This window comes from Rhinolophus sinicus, chromosome 12 (genome assembly GCF_057876585.1).
Source record: "Rhinolophus sinicus isolate RSI-liver-muscle chromosome 12, RSI-T2T, whole genome shotgun sequence".
Classification (NCBI taxonomy): domain Eukaryota; kingdom Metazoa; phylum Chordata; class Mammalia; order Chiroptera; family Rhinolophidae; genus Rhinolophus; species Rhinolophus sinicus.
This window is the reverse complement of record NC_142512.1, coordinates 16,827,235-16,845,140: the sequence shown is the minus strand read 5'-3', so window position 1 is coordinate 16,845,140 and position 17,906 is coordinate 16,827,235. Positions and strand designations below refer to the sequence as shown.

At 37.0% G+C, this 17,906-nt stretch overlaps 1 protein-coding gene across 1 annotated transcript in view; it reads right to left on the bottom strand.

Annotated features, from left to right (window-relative positions):
• UBE2G1 (ubiquitin conjugating enzyme E2 G1) overlaps window positions 1-17,906 on the bottom strand; it is a 93,863-nt gene that overhangs the window by 28,730 nt on the left and 47,227 nt on the right. Inside the window, exon 2 of the mRNA XM_019743839.3 lies at window positions 4,005-4,107. Coding sequence (XP_019599398.1) covers window positions 4,005-4,107 — 103 coding nt within the window. The remainder of the gene's footprint in view (window positions 1-4,004; window positions 4,108-17,906) is intronic.

Here is a 17,906-nt window from a genome sequence, read left to right as displayed (position 1 = left end):
ACCACCTGAGCCCACATTAACTTACTTTCAATCCCATGCACCCTTCCCCCATTATCAGCCTCTCTGTTTCTCTTCCTAGGCAGTTACTTAAGGTCTATGTGTTCACTCCCAATAGCACGCCTCAAACAACTGGAAGATGGCCTCTACCATCTACACTGAAATAAGGACAAGAACACCAGTAATTTCCTTACTGTTAAATCTACAAACACTGTTACATACTTGATTTTTGATACCTGATTCTTAGTAGCATTCTAGAACTCTGACTTCTATAAAACCTCTCCTTTTCTTACACTTCCCTAGCTAATATCCTCGCCTTTCTCAGGGTCTGCCCTGGGCACAGGTGCTCTCTCTCCATTCCCTAAGCAAAGGCTGTCGATCTCCCCACTTCGAGCAGCCATGAGCAGCCCCCAAACTCCCAGTCCATTTTTTATGCTACAAAGAAAATTTTTAAATAACATTGTTAAAAATATGTATTTTTGTTGCGGAAATAAAATATAAGTAGGCTGAGGGAAAACACAATTCATAATCCCCAAGTTGTGATACTTAGTAATTCAATGGACATTCTAAAATATAGATTTAGCTGGTAACTCCTGAAGTAAAGTTCCTCAGTGGCTGTGCTTTGTAATTAGGACAAAAGATAAATTCAAACTCTTCAACATTGTTTATAAATTTCAACTAGCCCTCAACTCCCTACCCAGCTTCATTTCTTGAAATTCTTTCCACTCACTTTACTCAGTTGCCATACCCTTGTTCCATCCCTTTTACACAGGCCCTACGTATACACAGCTCTCCTTATGAAGTGCTTCATTCCTAGCTTCCCTTCCACTTAGATCCCACTGCCCGCTCACTGCCTTTGCCAGAATATGTCTAGTTAATTCTTACCTTGCTGTTGACAGTCCAAAATCTCTTCCATCCCAGAATAATTAATCTAAACCAAATGTGGCAATCTCATTCATCTTGCCAGTTACTGGGGAAGGAATGAGCAAGTGATTCAATTCTGACAAATGAGACAAGAGGCAGAGTCTGCTGGAGAACTTCCAGAAGAAAAAAAAAAGGTTTCTACGTTGCATAAGAAATACTTAAAACACAAAAACAAACGACCTTCTCTTCTTTCTTTGGGTGATATTCTGAAATGCTCAAAACTGCTCTAAACATTTTGCTACCAGCATCAGGACAACAAATTATTCAAAGTATTCTAAGCCAGTTAAAATCAGATTTCTGTTGCTTGTAGCCAAAAAGCCTACTAATAGTTACTAACTCTTCAGTTCCCATTTTAGACATCTTTTCCTCTAGGAAAAATTCCCCGACACATACAAAACCTGCCATGAGTTCTCATGATACCTTATGCCTATTCCCATATCATGGCTGTCATCAAAGTATATGAAAGTATATGAAATAACTATGCAATGATCTGTTTTGTGAACTAAAGTGTAACCTCTTTGGGAGCAGTGACTATTAGCTAATTCAAGGTCATGTTCTCAGCATCTAGCATAAGAGTGGTCAAAAAAATATTTGAGGGGTGGCCAGTTAGCTCAGTTGGTTACAGCGTGGTGCTGGTAGCACCAAGGTTGCCAGTTCGATCTCCGCATGGGCCACTGTGAGCTGCGCCCTCCTTTAAAAAAGTAAAAAAAAAATTGCAACTAAATGAATGAACAGTATAAATGCCAGAGTAATGCTTTATTTTTGAAATCATTCTAAGTAGGACATTGCCAAAAGAGGTGGCCTAAATTTATTAAGTTTTAAACAATAAATCTTAGAAATCTGTTTTCTGAGGGCTTCAAAAATAATTTTATAACTTCCAGCACATGAATCTTAGACACGGTCGTTAATAAAAAGAAATCACATCTGGGTAATTTTGGATGCTTATTATAATTATCTGTCAAGTGCATTAAGGCTTCATTACTCACAGGATGTTCAAAGTACGCGTGGCACTGAGGTTAAACTATAGCCCAGGTGCCGCCGGTGCTCTCATCAGGAAGGGACAGTGGCTGCCAGTTGTTTCATCTGTAGGGCCCCACTCAAGAGGAGCTGCCACAAATGCTTCTGCTATCCACATCTCAGATCAACAGCCAGCAATTTTAAAATGTATATGAAGGCCAGAAATAGGTTTTTATTGGTGGACATAAGGGCCTGTTAATTAGTACAATGAATATTAAAAAGTGGTTCTCTGTGGTGAGCTGAAGGTACACAAAATATACATGGATCAGCTAATAATATTTAGGGATACTTGCCACCACTGCGTGAAAAAGTGTTAAGGATCCTGTGAGGTTCTCAGAGACGGAGCACAGGCCTGGATGCTAACCAATCCTTTATACAGATATCAGTCTAGAAAAATCTCTCATAATCTCGTATCAACTGTAGGAGTAACAAGATTCTATCACAGAAATGTTGTCGTGTCTCTCCTGAGTAAACCTTCATGCAATGCATTTCACTGCAAAACCTAGAAAAACAGACCTGAACTTCATTAGGCTCATAAACCAAACCAGAATACATGTATGGTTTTGTGTACAAAATTTGGTAAGAAATTACCTTTCTAATAATATTTAAGGTTGTGGAGGAATACTTCTAGAATGGTTTTCAATGGCTACTGTTATCCACCAAACTACCACTGCGGTTATTTTAAATTGAGTTATTTTAGTTTGCAACAACCAATGCAAACATACCACTGGGAAATACATCAGCAAAAATTCTGATTGGCAATCAGTATGACAAAACATAAATCATTTTTTCAAACTATAGGAAGCCCAAAAATCCACACTACAGCTCAACTCTGTATGTTATATACCAGTCTCCTCTGGTACAGAAGTAGCTCTGAGTTTTCTTTTCCATCACGTTTATGGTGAAAGGAGTTACCATCTTAGAAGACCTAAAAATGAACAACTTGACCATCACAAAAAAATGTCTGATATATCCAAATCCTTGCCGGCTTAGTATCATCAGGGACTGCAGTTGAGCGAGAAAGTGAGTCTCCGAAGAAACTCAGATCTATATTTGTCCCTGCGGTCCCGCAGTTGAATGGCTTTGAGAAGGTAGCTGCATTTTCCTCCAATATCTCAACTTCTATAAAAAGTATGGCACATGAACCAGTCAGGTACAAGACAGTCATGATCCCTTTTACAGACAATTAAATATTAGTAAGCTTAGGTTAGTCTGCAAACACTCGGAGCAGAAAATAAGACTGTGGTCTCTGAATTTAGAAATGTGTTACATAAAATATTTAAGAAATTCCATCTCTTTTTCTCTATTGTTCTTTGATACCACTACATTCTGTTATCTGTCTTTATATCAGTTAATAGTGATTAATTAAAAATGATGAACTGTAATAATCACTTTTAAAAACTGGGAAAAGGTGACCACTAGTTCATTTGAGAGTGAGAACACTTTTGTTCTGAACAGTACTCTGCAGGGACCCAAGAGAACCACTAAAACTGATGATCTTGAAAGTTCTTCCCAGCCTGCTTGAGACACGATGTGTACACTATGCTCTGTGTGAAATCTCCCAGGTGTGTACTACGCTATAATTAAACTGATAAAGTGTTAAGAATGGTAAAGCCTTATCCTCAAAATTATAATGTTCCCTTTTCCGGCGAGGCATAGTAAGCACAAGGGAAAGGAAGAGGGAGAAACATTTCAATAAAGAATTTTCTTCTTCCCCTAATCTGCCAAAACTAATCCATTTCTGGGATACAAGTAAAACATATATATTATTTATCTATAACCTCACCGTACAGATAGCTTTTCGGTAATAAATTTATTCTAGATATTGAACAGATCTGAATTTCTGAAACTATTATGTGTTTAAGAAAGCAACAGGTTTTAGGCATTAGAATTTCAAGCAGAACACAAAAACCCTGGACATGATCATTCGGTACAAGTAATACTAACTACAGCCATTTCACCTGCTCTTTAAAAAATAATTTCACTTCAGTTTGCCAAATAGTTTACATTTCAATGAATTTAAAATTAAAAGAGCTCCACTTTGATGTCAGTGCCATTGTACTTACTAAAGTGTATCTGGAGGACCAATAATAAGGACTTCCCATCGGTAGAGATCATTGTCATCTATTAAACCTGCTGAAAAGCCTTCCACTGGATTTTTGTTGAGTTCTGTGGAGAAAGAAAAATTTGATCAAAACTTTTAAGCACATAGTTTTCACCCAACAGGTAAAACTACAATACTTGAATATACATGTTATAAATTGTAAACTGTTAAATGGATATACCTTAATGCATTAGCAAAATGCTACCTGATGCCCAAAACATTTCCAACTCTCTAACAAAAAAAGCAATGGGCAAAGCAAGCTACCCAGAAGATCAACTTCTACTGCCCTCTTATTTCTACCCTGGTTTCCAGCTAGGTTGTTACCATTCTAAGTAGCCCTCTAGTGGTACAGAGCTACAGTAGCGTAGAGAGCTTGTTAAAATGCAGATGTCCAGGCCCATCTTGCAGAGACTCTGCTTTAGAAGGAGATCAACCCAGTACCTCTGGTAAGTTTTATGCTGTGGTCTTTCAGAAAGACCAACAGAGTGCCTAACCCTTTTCCTTGGAATTTACTGAGCTTAACCAACCTTCATTTGTACTATCTATACATCTATTTGACAACTCCTCTGTATTCTTGGGGATACACACGTACAGTTGGTGTTCATGTGTGGCCCATCGGCTCTGAACTCAGAGAGCACAGGCTCCATGTGTGCCCTGCCTGTATGCTGATACCTCTGCCCGCCACAGCTTCCAGAACACAGGACTGGCTTAAGAATAATACCCGGAGCCTACAATCAAGAGATTTTTCTCTTCCAGACAGAGTGCTCTGGCATGAATGGAGGATGAAGGAGGTTGGGGATAAGAACAGAGGTAAAGGACTAATGAGGGTGGGGGACAGAGGCCAAGAGGGGACCTTAGAAGAGCAGGCGAGGAGGAGTACGAAGTCTAAACAGTCCCTGGTGACAAAGGGCTTAATAAGGTAATGATCTATTGATGGTGGACATCATGTAAGGAATTTAACAGCTTTAATGAGTTATAATTGACATTCAGTGAACTACACATATTTAAAGTATGCAATGTGATACATATTGATATATGTATACCTGTGAATCTATCACAATTATGATAATATAGAAACGTGTATATATATCACCAACGGGAAGCTCACACAGAGCACCGATTGGCTGACACTGGGAAGTGGAGGGATAAAGTAAGCGCAAGAGGAGAGCACCTCAGAAAGAATCTGCTGGGAGTCCGAACAGGTTTGTAATTCTCATACAATGCCTCCCATCCTCTTCAAGGAGCTCGGTCTAATGATAAAAGTAAGTATAATACAACTCAAAGTACTATAAAAGACTGAACAAAGTGTGTTGGTAACTGAGAAGATACAAATTTTTTGAGGAATCAGAGGTGGTGTTATTTCAACTAGGATTTAACACCCCAAAATGCAAGTGAAGTATGGAAAGAGCCAAAAGTGAAAGTTTATTTACATTTAAACATGAATGGCTTCTTTTCTCAAAATTTGAAGGGAGATTTTTTATAAATCTAATATTTTTACCTAACAGGCAAAGTGGACTTTCATAAATAGTTTTAAATCAGTACTGTATTTCAAAAAACAAGAAAAGCACTATACTTTTAAATATCTATTCTAAGACATAAAAAAAGATAACTGAAAATGCAAAGACACTGAAACAGGAATTACACTTTAACCTTGCTATTTTGTTTATGCATGCAAACATTTACTGAGTGCCAACTACACTGCAGACATACAGGAAAAGAGATGCAAGTCCGACTTTTACAGTCAATCGAGGGCTAGGGCAGAGCACAAATAACTGCAAAACAGGTGGTTATTTTCTACACCGAGTTCTATTTCCAACCTTTTTCTAGATAAATACTATTATATTACTCGGACCATTTTCTCTGCACTGTATACAAGAGTCTTGTGGAAGATGCTGTCATTTATCCAGAAATCACCTAGTTGTTGCATTTTCTGTCAGAAGTCTAGTTTTATAAATATAAGTGGGCAAGCTTTGAAATTAGCATATATGGTCAAGATTACCCTTGAAAATTCCCTTACACTTCCCAAAAAGTGTATCATCGCTTCGCATTAAGTTCTTCACATCTTTTGCACATTCTTTCCATGCTTTTCTTCTATAGGAGCGATCGTGTCCACTGCCTGTTTCATGCTAACACAAAAGCAATGCTGAAGAATGTGCAACATCACTTTTTGTCATGGCTTCTGCCCCTGGCACGGATCCTCACGCGTCTAGACCCACGGATACTTAACCGGTTCAATCTACCTAGTTTCAGATCGTTACCATATGTTCATGAACACTTCCTTCAAGGTCCAGTTCAAGTACCATCTTCCTCCATGAGGCCTTCCCTAAATAATTCACCAAATAATCTTCTTTTGATTTCTGTTAAATTCCTATTAATTATACTTTTAGTCTGTACTAAACCACCTGGCACTTAACTATCAGCTCCTGATTCCCACAGAAGTAAACAGGAAATTACAATGTGTAGCTCCAACATTAGGACAGGAATTTGGAGGGGCACAAAATTATAATCATGAAGACACAGAAAGGGCTTCTAAAAAGAGGAGACATCTGAAATAAAACAAAAGATTCAGTGGGGAAGTACAAGGGTTAGACAGAGGAGCATATACAAAACCTTGAAATATGGAGATCAGTATATGGCTAGAACCAGGGGGCAGATGCAGTTAAAACCTGACAGAATGTCAGGAGCTGGACAGCAAGTCTTTGTAAGCCATGTAAATTTGGACTTTATCCAGAGGGCTAGGATGAGCTGGGTTTGTGGGGTTTTTTGTTTTTTTTTAAAAAACAATGAAGTAACCTCATGAGCTTTGCATTTTCAAAATCCAATCTTGCAGTGTGTGAAAGATGACATAGAATAAGGTCATGGTAATGACAAAACAAAACAAAACAAAAAGAAAGCTATTCAAGTAATCCTGGAAGTGTAGCTTTACTATATGGTAGTGAGAATAATGATGGAAAACAGGGATATTTAGGAGATAGACTCAATCAAGCTTGGTGATGTGGGGGTTAAAATAATAAGTCAAAAATCACATACAACTCCTCAAAAAGTTAAACACAGAGTTACCACATAACCCAGCAATTCCACTCCCAGGTATATACCCCAAGGGAAATGAAAACATCTGTCCACATAGGAAGTTGTACACAAACATTTATATAGTATCATTACTCATAACAGTCAAAATATGTAAACCCAAATGTCCATCAACAAATGAATGGATAAACAAATTATGGTATACACATGCACTGTTATATTATTCAGCCATAGAAAAGGGAAATACTGATACATGCTACAACTTAAACGAACCTCAAAAACATCAGGCTAAGTTTAAGAAACCAGACACAGAAGGTCACATATTCTATGACTCCTTTGATATATCCAGAGAAGCCAAATCCACAGACAGAAAGCAGACTAGACCTTACCAATGGGTAGGGGGAGGGAGAAATGGGGTGTGATTACTTAATGGGTATGGAGGGCTTGAGGGGGTGATGAAAAAGTTTCGAAACTAAAGAGAGATGGTGGTGGCACACTGTGAATACACTAAATACCACTGAACTATACACTTTAAAATGGTTAATTGTATGTTATTTGAATTTCAACTCAATTTTTTAAAATGACAAACAGGTTTCTGTACAGAGCAACTGGGCAGGAGTACATCCATTCTCTGAAATGGGAAACATGAAGATGTGCTGATTTGAGAGGGAAGGGGGAGAAATGAGGATAAGTTTAGTTTTAAATGCCTATGAGGCATAAATATGTTGCTTCGAGAAGAAATCTGAGCTAACGATAGAGATTTAGAGATTTGGGGTTTATCAGAGCATCGCTGATGACTGAGGTCATAAGACTGATGTCATCCACGGATGAGCATTAAGTGTAAAGCACAGAGGATCTAACTGAATGAACCCTAGAATACCAGTATTTAGGAGACAAAAAAGAACAGGCTACAAAAGTGAATGAGAAGGGTAAGACACAAGTAGGAAGAAAATGAGGAAAAAGTTGTGTCAAAGAAGCCAAAGGAGACGCATTTCAAGGAGAAAGTTGCCAACAATGATAAACACACTGCTCAGGAAAGAGGGGTCTAAATTCAGTCCACTGGGATTAGCAAAAAGGCCAAAGGCTGCTGTAGGCATAAGTAGCTTCAGTGTAACGGCAGGGCCGAGTCCATGCAGGAAACAGAGTTGACAAAAGAAGGTGAAATAGGGCCGGCCCGGTGGCTCAGGCGGTTGGAGCTCCCTGCTCCTAACTCCAAAGGCTGCCAGTTCGATTCCCACATGGGCCAGTGGGCTCTCAACCACAAGGCTGCCAGTTCAACTCCTCGAGGGATGGTGGGTTGCGCTCCCTGCAACTAGCAATGGCAACTGGACCTGGAGCTGAGCTGCGCCCTCCACAGCTAAGACTGAAAGGACAACAACTTGAAGCTGAACGGCACCCTCCACAACTAAGATTGAAAGGACAACAACTTGACTTGGAAAAAAGTCCTGGAAGTACACACGGTTCCCCAATAAAGGCCTGTTCCCCTTCCCCAATAAAATCTTAAAAAAGAAAGGTGAAATAGAAAAATATGAATGGAAACTTTTTCTAGAAGTTTGTGGATGGAAAAGTATAGAGTACCCATAGGTAGATAAAATTCAAACGGTTTTTTTAATGGGAAAGGCCACAGAAAGATGTTTAAACATCCTATCTGTTTTAAATGTTGATAGGGATATCACACACTACCTTCAAATCCCAATGGATTTATAAACAAACGATAAAACTTAACTGAAAGAAAATACATAATTTATTTTATTTTTTTTTACATAATCTCGGGTAGAGGTGGCCTTCCTAAGCAGAACACAAAACTCAAGTTAGATGATACTACACAAAATATTTTAAATCCAGTATAGTGATAAAGTTTAAACACAAATGAGAGACTGGGGAGAACATCTGCAACATAATAGGTAAAGGTCTAATATCCCTAACACCCGAAAATCAAAAGACAGGAAACACACAAAGGGTACAAACACAACGGGGAGAAAATGGAAATAGCTAACAAAACACAAAAATCTAACCTGCTTAAGGCAAATATTTAAACCAAGAAGTGCCCATGCTTGGGTTTCTCCTTACATTTCCTTAGATATTGCAGAGAAGTTTTGAATGTGACGAAGATGAAGATACATCTTTTCTGAGAGCTACCTGGACATAGAGTTGGAAAGAGCTAGAAAGAGCTCTCTTTCCCACAAATCATGAATTCTAAAACAAAACTGTAAAGTTCTAAAGCAGGCAAAACTAATCAATAGTATTCAAAATCAGGAGAATAGTTGTCTTTTTCTTTCTCCTTTGGAAGGGGGACTAAGAGTAGCGTCTGGGAGGAGCCATGAAAGGGACTTTTCTGGGGTGCCGGGGATGGCACGCTGTACAGAACACTTAGGCACTTTTCTGTGGTTGTGTTATACTTCAGTTTTTTAAAACAGTAAACATGGAGCATCACAATTGTTAAATGAGAATTACGTATGCATGCTGTGACTCTAGAAATCACAGGGGGCCAGAGAGGTCTATAAACCATGAATAAAAAGAAAACCAAAGACAAGGAAATGTCCTGGAGAATAATGATTTGGATAGGTATACGTAATGGAAAATAATGCACGAGCAGACTTACTACATGATAGCGTCATTATTCAAGAATAAGACTAAATGAGAATGAGAGCGTTTGAAAAGTAAAAACTCTATAGTCCTGAGTTTGAACTGGAAAGATGAATTCATGATACAGCTTTAAAAATTCTGAGCTCTGTCCACCGAAAACGTCTTAGGAAAAAATGACCTACCCTGTACCAATAAGTATTCCTAGTGCCCAAAATATGCTCTCCAAACATGATTAACCCTTAAAGGGATCAGGGCTCTTCAGAGAAAGGCTGGTTCCAGGTCTGGGGCAGGAAATGCTGGAAGCTCATCTCATACATAACAGATAAAAAAAACCAAGCAATACCATGGTCTTGTTAAAAGGACTCAGCCAACTTCAAGAGGCTCCACTGGACAAATATGGAGACAATTTGAATATCAATAGTTAATAAACATATTTATGTTTCAGTCCATGAGTTTATAAACAGTGATATAGGAAACAAACTAATTGGTCACCATTACAGGATGCTAGTAAACCATTTTGTTATTTTGAAAACCAATTAAAAAAGCAAACACATCAAATTTTATTCTTCCTTTTTTTATACAAATTGGATTACCAAGTAATCAAATAGTATCTACCATTTGATCAAATGAAGTATCTATCACTCTATAGAAACAGTCCAGTTAAAACAGAAATACTTGTGACATTCACATATTGTCATCTTAATCTAGGCATTAAAAAAAAAACAAAAACACAACCAGACATTATGTCTCCTGATAAACAATCAAACCACTATTTATATGAGGTGACCTCACCTGACTCACAAACCTAACCTGTTCAAGCCACTAGACACAATGACCAATTTACAGAAAATACAGACAAAAAAATATGTTTAAGGACATCTATGGGACACAATTAGCAAAATCTACACTGCAGGAAACTCTAAAGGACCAGGCCTGGGATCTGCAGTAAGTACACACTGCAAGAGAACAAAAGAGAAGACTGAATTCAAACTTTAAAAAATGTCTGACACAAGTGAAAATTTGAAGGCTGACTAGCTATTAAGATATTAATATAATATTAACAATACTAAATTATTTTTTTAAAGTGTGGTAATACTAATGCGGTTTTTACCTCCATTTTAAGAGGCGTATAAATATTTAGAGATACTGAAATATTGACAGACAAATGATGGTGATGTTTGGGATGGGCTTCAAAACTGTATGTATGAGGCAGAGCGAGATCAAACAAGACTGGTTCTGACATAGTAACTATTGAGGCTAAGGAAGAACGTGTAGATTCATTACACCAGTCTGTCTACTTTGGTATTATTATATGTTTAAAATTTTTCTCAATAAAAGTTTTTCAAAAAATAATGCTGAAAAGGCAATTTAATGTAGTCTAAAACAGTTTCATAATATTTTGTCAATCATGTGAAAATAGACCTTCACTGTGCCTCAGGAAAAATATGAGATCTCAGAACAACAACATTCAAAGATCCAAATACTGTCATTTTATACTTAACTATTAAGGAAATAGGCTACTTTAACTGTAAATATACTTTGCCAAGACCAATGGCTAAGTCTAACAGTTACAAAGCCAAATACAAACTGATTATTTATAGCCCACCACTGATTTTCCTTTGTCTGGGTAGTTGTAGTCTCCTGTTCCAGGAATGTACATTCCTGTCAAGTTTATTTATGGAACACACAGCTGGCTGTAAGGTGCATTTCTGTAAAGTGACTATTTTTATACCAGCTTCATTTTGAACTTCTGAAATCACAGATAGAACCTTTTATCGAGACACCATTTAATTACTCCTCCAAAGTATTGAGATGGTTTGTCAAAATAATTTACCTTATTATCAGAGGAATAAATTGCCGTACTACTTTAAAACATCACAAGCCCAGTCACCAAAACTAACAGCGAAAACATTCCTTTCCTGCAAGCTTCCATTAATTAATTAATCAGTATTTTAAAAAGTAATGTATCAGCAAACAACTGCAAACGTTTACTTTATTTCCTCCATCGATCTAAAGATGCATCAATTTAATCACCTTTACAGATTTGTGGTAAACTTTGAAGTCTGCTTAAAACTGAAATTTTTTTTCTTTACTTGATGCCATGGGCTAGGGCTCGCTGACTTCCTAATCCAAAGCATTTTCAACCCCGATGAATTTCTTATACTATGCTTCAAAAATACAAGGCAAATAGGACAGAGAAGCCAAACAGGTCAGAGATCATACTTTGCAACGATTTTGCCAATATGCTTTGGAAAGATTTGCTTGGGAGAATTCTGGAGCACGTTCCTAAAATAACACTTAAGGAAATTCTGCTGCCTGCAGTATTTCACCTCGCTTATACCCTCTTCAAACACTTCTCTAAGGGCTCTTCAACATTAAGTCCTACATATGCTGTGGCTTGTGCTTAAATTAAATACAGTGGCATCATCATACATGTGTGCCAAGATTTGCTACAGCAGGCATTCCTCAGTCCAGAAATTGTATGCCTGGACACCACAGTTTATAGTTTTATATAAACTCCAACCTACTTGTGATCTCATCAATTTTTTGAAAATAAATTTAACGAAGACAAGAGTCTGAGAGAATTCTGAATTTTATTTCACAGTAGAAAATTTGGAACATAATTTATGGCACAGAATGTGATATTATTTCAGGCCAGGGTTTGGGTGCCAACTCTCTCACTGGTCTTATCATCTTAAATAAGACTTTTTTTTTTCTTTTTTTGAGTCTCATTTTCCTTATTAGTAAAGTATGGTAAAACCCATGGTAGCGTTTGCAAGACAGATGACAGATAGTGTATATGTGATAGGTTCTCTACCTTAGAGTACAATAAATGTAAGCTGTCTATTTTCTTCCATTAAAATTGTTCATTAGAATACAAGGTATTAAAGGAAAAGAATCAAATCAGTATCCTTTAGAATCTCAAGAACAAGCCATACCTTAAATACTTCTTTTGGGAAATACTACGGACCCTCAAACATCATACCCAACTACTTGTTTCTAATAGGAGCCGCCAAACAAGGCCCAAATCCCTGGGCCGTAAGAACGAGGGAATGAATATCTGATGCAAGCCAGGAGGATGTTCCAGGGGATTTTTCTTTCTTTTTTTCTTTTTTAAATTACAGTTGACATTCAATATTATCTTATATTAGTTTCAGGTGTGCAGCATAGTGGGTAGACATTTATATAATTTATGAAGTGATGACCCCAATTAGTCTAGCACCCACCTGGCACTATACGCACATAGTTATTACCATATTGCTGACTATATTCCCTATGCTGTACTTTACATCCCTGTGACTATTTTGTATCAGATGATTTTTCAAACTGGAATTGAAGAAGAGAGTCCCAATCTATGGGGAAGCTGTGTTTTAAAAGCCCAAGAGCTACCAGCCACAGATCAAATCTCAAGGAGAAAACTGCTATGTGACAATGCAGCTAACATGGAGTTACATAAGCAAAGCAACCAGAGGAGAGAGCCTCACAGAACTCAAATTTCTTACACCTGGTACCGCTCTTGCCGATCCCAAGAGATCTGGTTAAGAGTCAAATTTCCTCTTTTTTTTTCTTTTCTAAATTTATTCTAGTTCAATTCCTGCCACTTCCACCTAAGAGTACTTTCTTCTGCATTCACAGAGTCATATTGTTAATTAAGCTTATATCCCAGCTGGTCTCCAGTCAGTTTCCCCTCCAATACTTTATGGCAGTGGTTCTCAACTTTCCTTTTGCCCTCAAGCTTGTCACACAGGGGACACAAGTGGTTCTCAGCAGGGCGACCACCCTCAAGGTGGGGTGGTGAATGGGGGAGCCTATTCCTACTGCCACCAACTGAGGGTGAGAATCTGAGAATCATTAACCACTTTGTTTCATCCTGATTGTCTTAAGTATTGCTCAAATTAAATTAAGGTTTCTGTATACAAAATTTTCAAAAAACCAGTTTCCTTTTATTCACTGTCTAACAGTTATCTCCTCAAGTACTTGTTTCTGCATAATAAAGCTAAGTGAGTTACTCCACCTTTCAGTACAAGGAATTTGCTCTCCTTTCCTTTGTATTCCAACAGCCAGGGCAGCAACCTCAAAGTGAAGTTCACATTTATCTCCTTAACCAACCCTTACCATCAACTCCATGAATAGCCTCACAATGGAACTTCTCTTAGCATAAAATGAGGAGGTTCTTGAGTGTCTCTATTCAAATTCATTTCAAGTTCACCTTTAATACATATATAAAAAAGCAGGAAGACTTCAGAAAAATAGTCTCAAAGAAACTACAGAAATATGATCTCTTTTAAAGAAGATCTGAAAGAAGACACTATAAAGCAACAGAAGCCTTAAAGGCGAGCTAGAAGACTTAGAAAAGAAATGAAAACAAAAAACAAAGACAGGAGTTACTGTCACATTAGAAATAAAAATTTGGGGGGGGGGGGGGAAACACAACTAAAACCGAATCATGGTTATAACTTTGAAAAATCATACTGTAAATGAAAAGATAAACAAGTATATAGTTGAACAGAGTAAAGATAACAAAGGAGATTCAGCTGGTGTTCCTGATGAGATTAGAACATAAAAATGCCATAAATAAAAGAAATATATAAAACTCTCCTGTATTAAATAACTAAATATGCAGCTTAAAAACATACTCCACAACACACGAAAAAAACTGGAACAAAATAAACAACACAAAAACCTCTGTCAATGAGAGGCACTGAGCTTTAAAGATAAACAATATCTTGGACATCCAGGCAGAAAAAAAGCAAGTGAAATATCGGTGGGCAAGTTATAATTAGATTAGCCTTAGATTTCTCCGCAACACTCAACACAGGTAACAGTGAGTGGGTAACTAAAGAATTCTGAGAAAAAGTATGATACAAAGAATGTGAAACCTAATGAAGAGGCCATAGCATTCATAAGTACGAACATGAACTTAGGGATTCAATTAAGTAAGTGGCACTTCTTGAAGGAACTGCAGGGAAATGAATCAAAATAAGAATTCTGTAGTAGAAAAAAACAAAGTGAAAAGACCAGTCTACTTACTAACCCAATTTAAATAACATAACTAAAACTAAACAACCATGAGTGGTTATAAGCTTTTAAAAATACATTACAAATAGGATAATGTAAAAAGTAGGACTACCAAAATACACATATACTATATATACATACACATATAATAAGGAGAAGGGAAGAGAGTGAAGAAGGAATATATGTATGTTTATTCCCTCATCCTGGTTATCAATAAGTCAGTGGGTCCTGCCAAAAGAGCGTCAAAACTAATTTTCTTCTCTCAACTTGAGGAATTAATTTCTTCTTGTAGTGACAAACATCTATCTGTAGTTCAATCATGTTTTCAACAGTAACTCGTTTGTTTTTCAGTCAAATGCAACCAATTTATAAATGGCATGCATATTATAATTCCATATTTGTACATGCATATTTGTATTAAAAGCATCTGGAATGATGGTCATCAAATGTAGGTAATGGTTATTACTAAGTGATAGGGTATTTTCAACTTTGTTTTACTTTTTTAAATTATGAAAAAAGCCATTTAGTATAAAATAACACAGGGAAATAAAATGTAAGCAGTCAGGCTATCTCCTCATCCTCCAAAAGTAACCAGTTAACAATCTGCGATGCATTTTTTCTGATTTTGAGTATACTACCATCTAGTACAGAAAATGAGATAATGCTTTATACCTTATGGTCACTAAAGTGCGGTATGAACATTAGACACTTGGTTCCTCCCCCCACTTATTTTTTCAATTATAAATAATACTTTCATAAAACATCTTTGTACTGTTCTTGTATATTTGTGAAAATATACAAGAGTCAAAGGAACATGCATATCACCCACCGAAAGTTTATTTCAATTTATTATACATTCCCAGAAACACCATAGGTACCTATTTCCCTATAACCTTGCTAACACTGGGTATTATCCTTTCCCCACTGACCACTGACAATTTATATTTCTTACATGAACTACCTATTGATATTTTTTGCCCTTTTTTACATGAAGTGATTCAGCTTTGTCTTATTGATTTGGGTGACCTTTTAAAGCATTACTTTATAACTGCCGTTTTTGTTCTAAAATGTCGATTACCTTTTTAAATTTTCATCTTTTGCTAAACAGAAGTTCAAGTAATACAAGTTTAAAAAACAAGTCAATCTTCTTCATGGCCCTTAGGTAGGTCAAGCTTAGAAAAGCCTCACTCCCTCAAGTCCAGATTAAAATATTCATGATTGCTTTCTTTTAATGATCTTATTTTTTATTCAAGTATTGGCTAATTGTGTGGCCACAGTCAGGTTCCTCATCTATAAAATGAGGATAACTGTCTACTTATAAGGTCTACAGTGTCTGACCCAGTATTTGGCACAGAGTAAGCACTCAATAAATATCACGATCTTTTAGTCATTTATGCAAACATAAAGATATAAATCTAGCTCCCATCCACCATCTTCAATATGATTAGCCAGTTGTTTCAGCGCGTTCTATTAAATAACCCACCTTTTCCCCAAGATTTGAAAGCTAGCTATTGGCAGATCTCAGACTTGAAGGCAGGTCATCGAACTCCACATTCGCTGCTTCTGTCCACTACAGCATGGAATCCTGGCTTTGGTTTCAGACCTACCTACAGACGGTGCCAAAAAAATGTATACACATTTTAAAAAAGGAAAAAACTATTAAAATTACGCTGATGGTAACCACTTCGAGCATCTCTTGTAATTGCAGAAGTCAAACGTGACTTGTATTCATCTTCTGTTATCAGTATATATGGAGTATTACAATTTTAATACAGTTCCTTTCTTAAAATGTGTATACATATTTTTTGGTTTTTTTGGTTCTGCATATAATAGTATTTCCTTATAAAGTGTTTAACTCACCTTAAAACCAATCAAGAAAAAAAATAAAATCTACCAAGAAACTAAAATAACCCAAATTGACAGTCCCAGTCTTTCATTTGTTGTACACATAAATTTCTAAATTGGCATAGAGCACCTCGAAAGAAAAAATCCCAAATAAATTATTAAGATACACTCCCTAAATTTCTCCAAATTTTGACAATACTTGTTTTTATAATTGGAAAGGCTTATTTTAGGTAAAGAGAAAGAAGCAAGAAGTTATTGGTTTTCAACTTTTTTACACGAAGCCCAGAAAAAATGTTTGCTAGACAAACACGTAGACTATTTCCAACTGAGGGAAGAGCAGATCCATAAAACAATACATGAAAAAAATGAACTTAACCCGAGAATATAGGAAGCAGCACTGAGGCTAGAGGTAGATGGTCATTGACCATTTAGATAGAAAGTAAGTAGTTCTTAAAGCAATCTAAGGAAGGAGCTGGATCTAAAACCAACAGAAAATATTTTCTATGTTAACTAGTGGTTTGGTTTACCTGCATTCGATTGGCTTTAAGAGGATAGAAAAAAAAAAAACACCACCAAAAAAAACAATTTCACAAAGAATTGAGATGCAGTATTATATGCCATCAAATAAAGGTTAGGATAACATTAATTAAACCATGTAATGTCCCCTTCCTATTGTCTCCACTACCTCTTCCCATTTCTTTGATAAACTCTAAACTCAAGTTACAGAACGGTATGGGATTTAGAGCCAAATGCACCTGATCTTTACAGCACCCAAACTCTAATCATTTACTTAAATCGGCAGCAAGTGATTACATTATACAACTCTGAGACACTATTAATAGCATGCAAAAATCAAAATCTCTTGCTCTATTCTTAACTCATTCATAAAATACAATATTTTTAACTTTTACTAGCATTTATTTTCTGCTGCCTTTACTTCCGGGCCCTAGGTTTTTGTTTCTTCAGTGTCTTCTGGGAGATCTGTTTCCTCTGTGCAATCTCCTTTTCTGGTTTAGGAACGATTTGCTCTTTTGCACTGAGGATCATGTCAGTGTGGCAGGGACAGCTCGTGTAGGGATTAACCCACTCACGAGCGCTGTAAGATCCGCTGGGAGCTTTGTGCAGCTGGCTGTGCTCAGGGACCAGAGAGTCTACACCTAAACCCTTAAGTTTGGAATTACTTCCTGCATTTTTAAGCATGTGCAGCAAAAACTCAACACTTTGGCCACAGACCCTGCATCTAGCCCCACTGTTCAGCCTGGGCACAGCTACCAATCCACCATGTAATGACGGATTGACACACATGGCTTCTGTAAAGTGACAACATCCTTCAGATATTTGGTGGCTTTTCGGCTATGCATACAGACCCTTGATGGTCTGGGCAGTT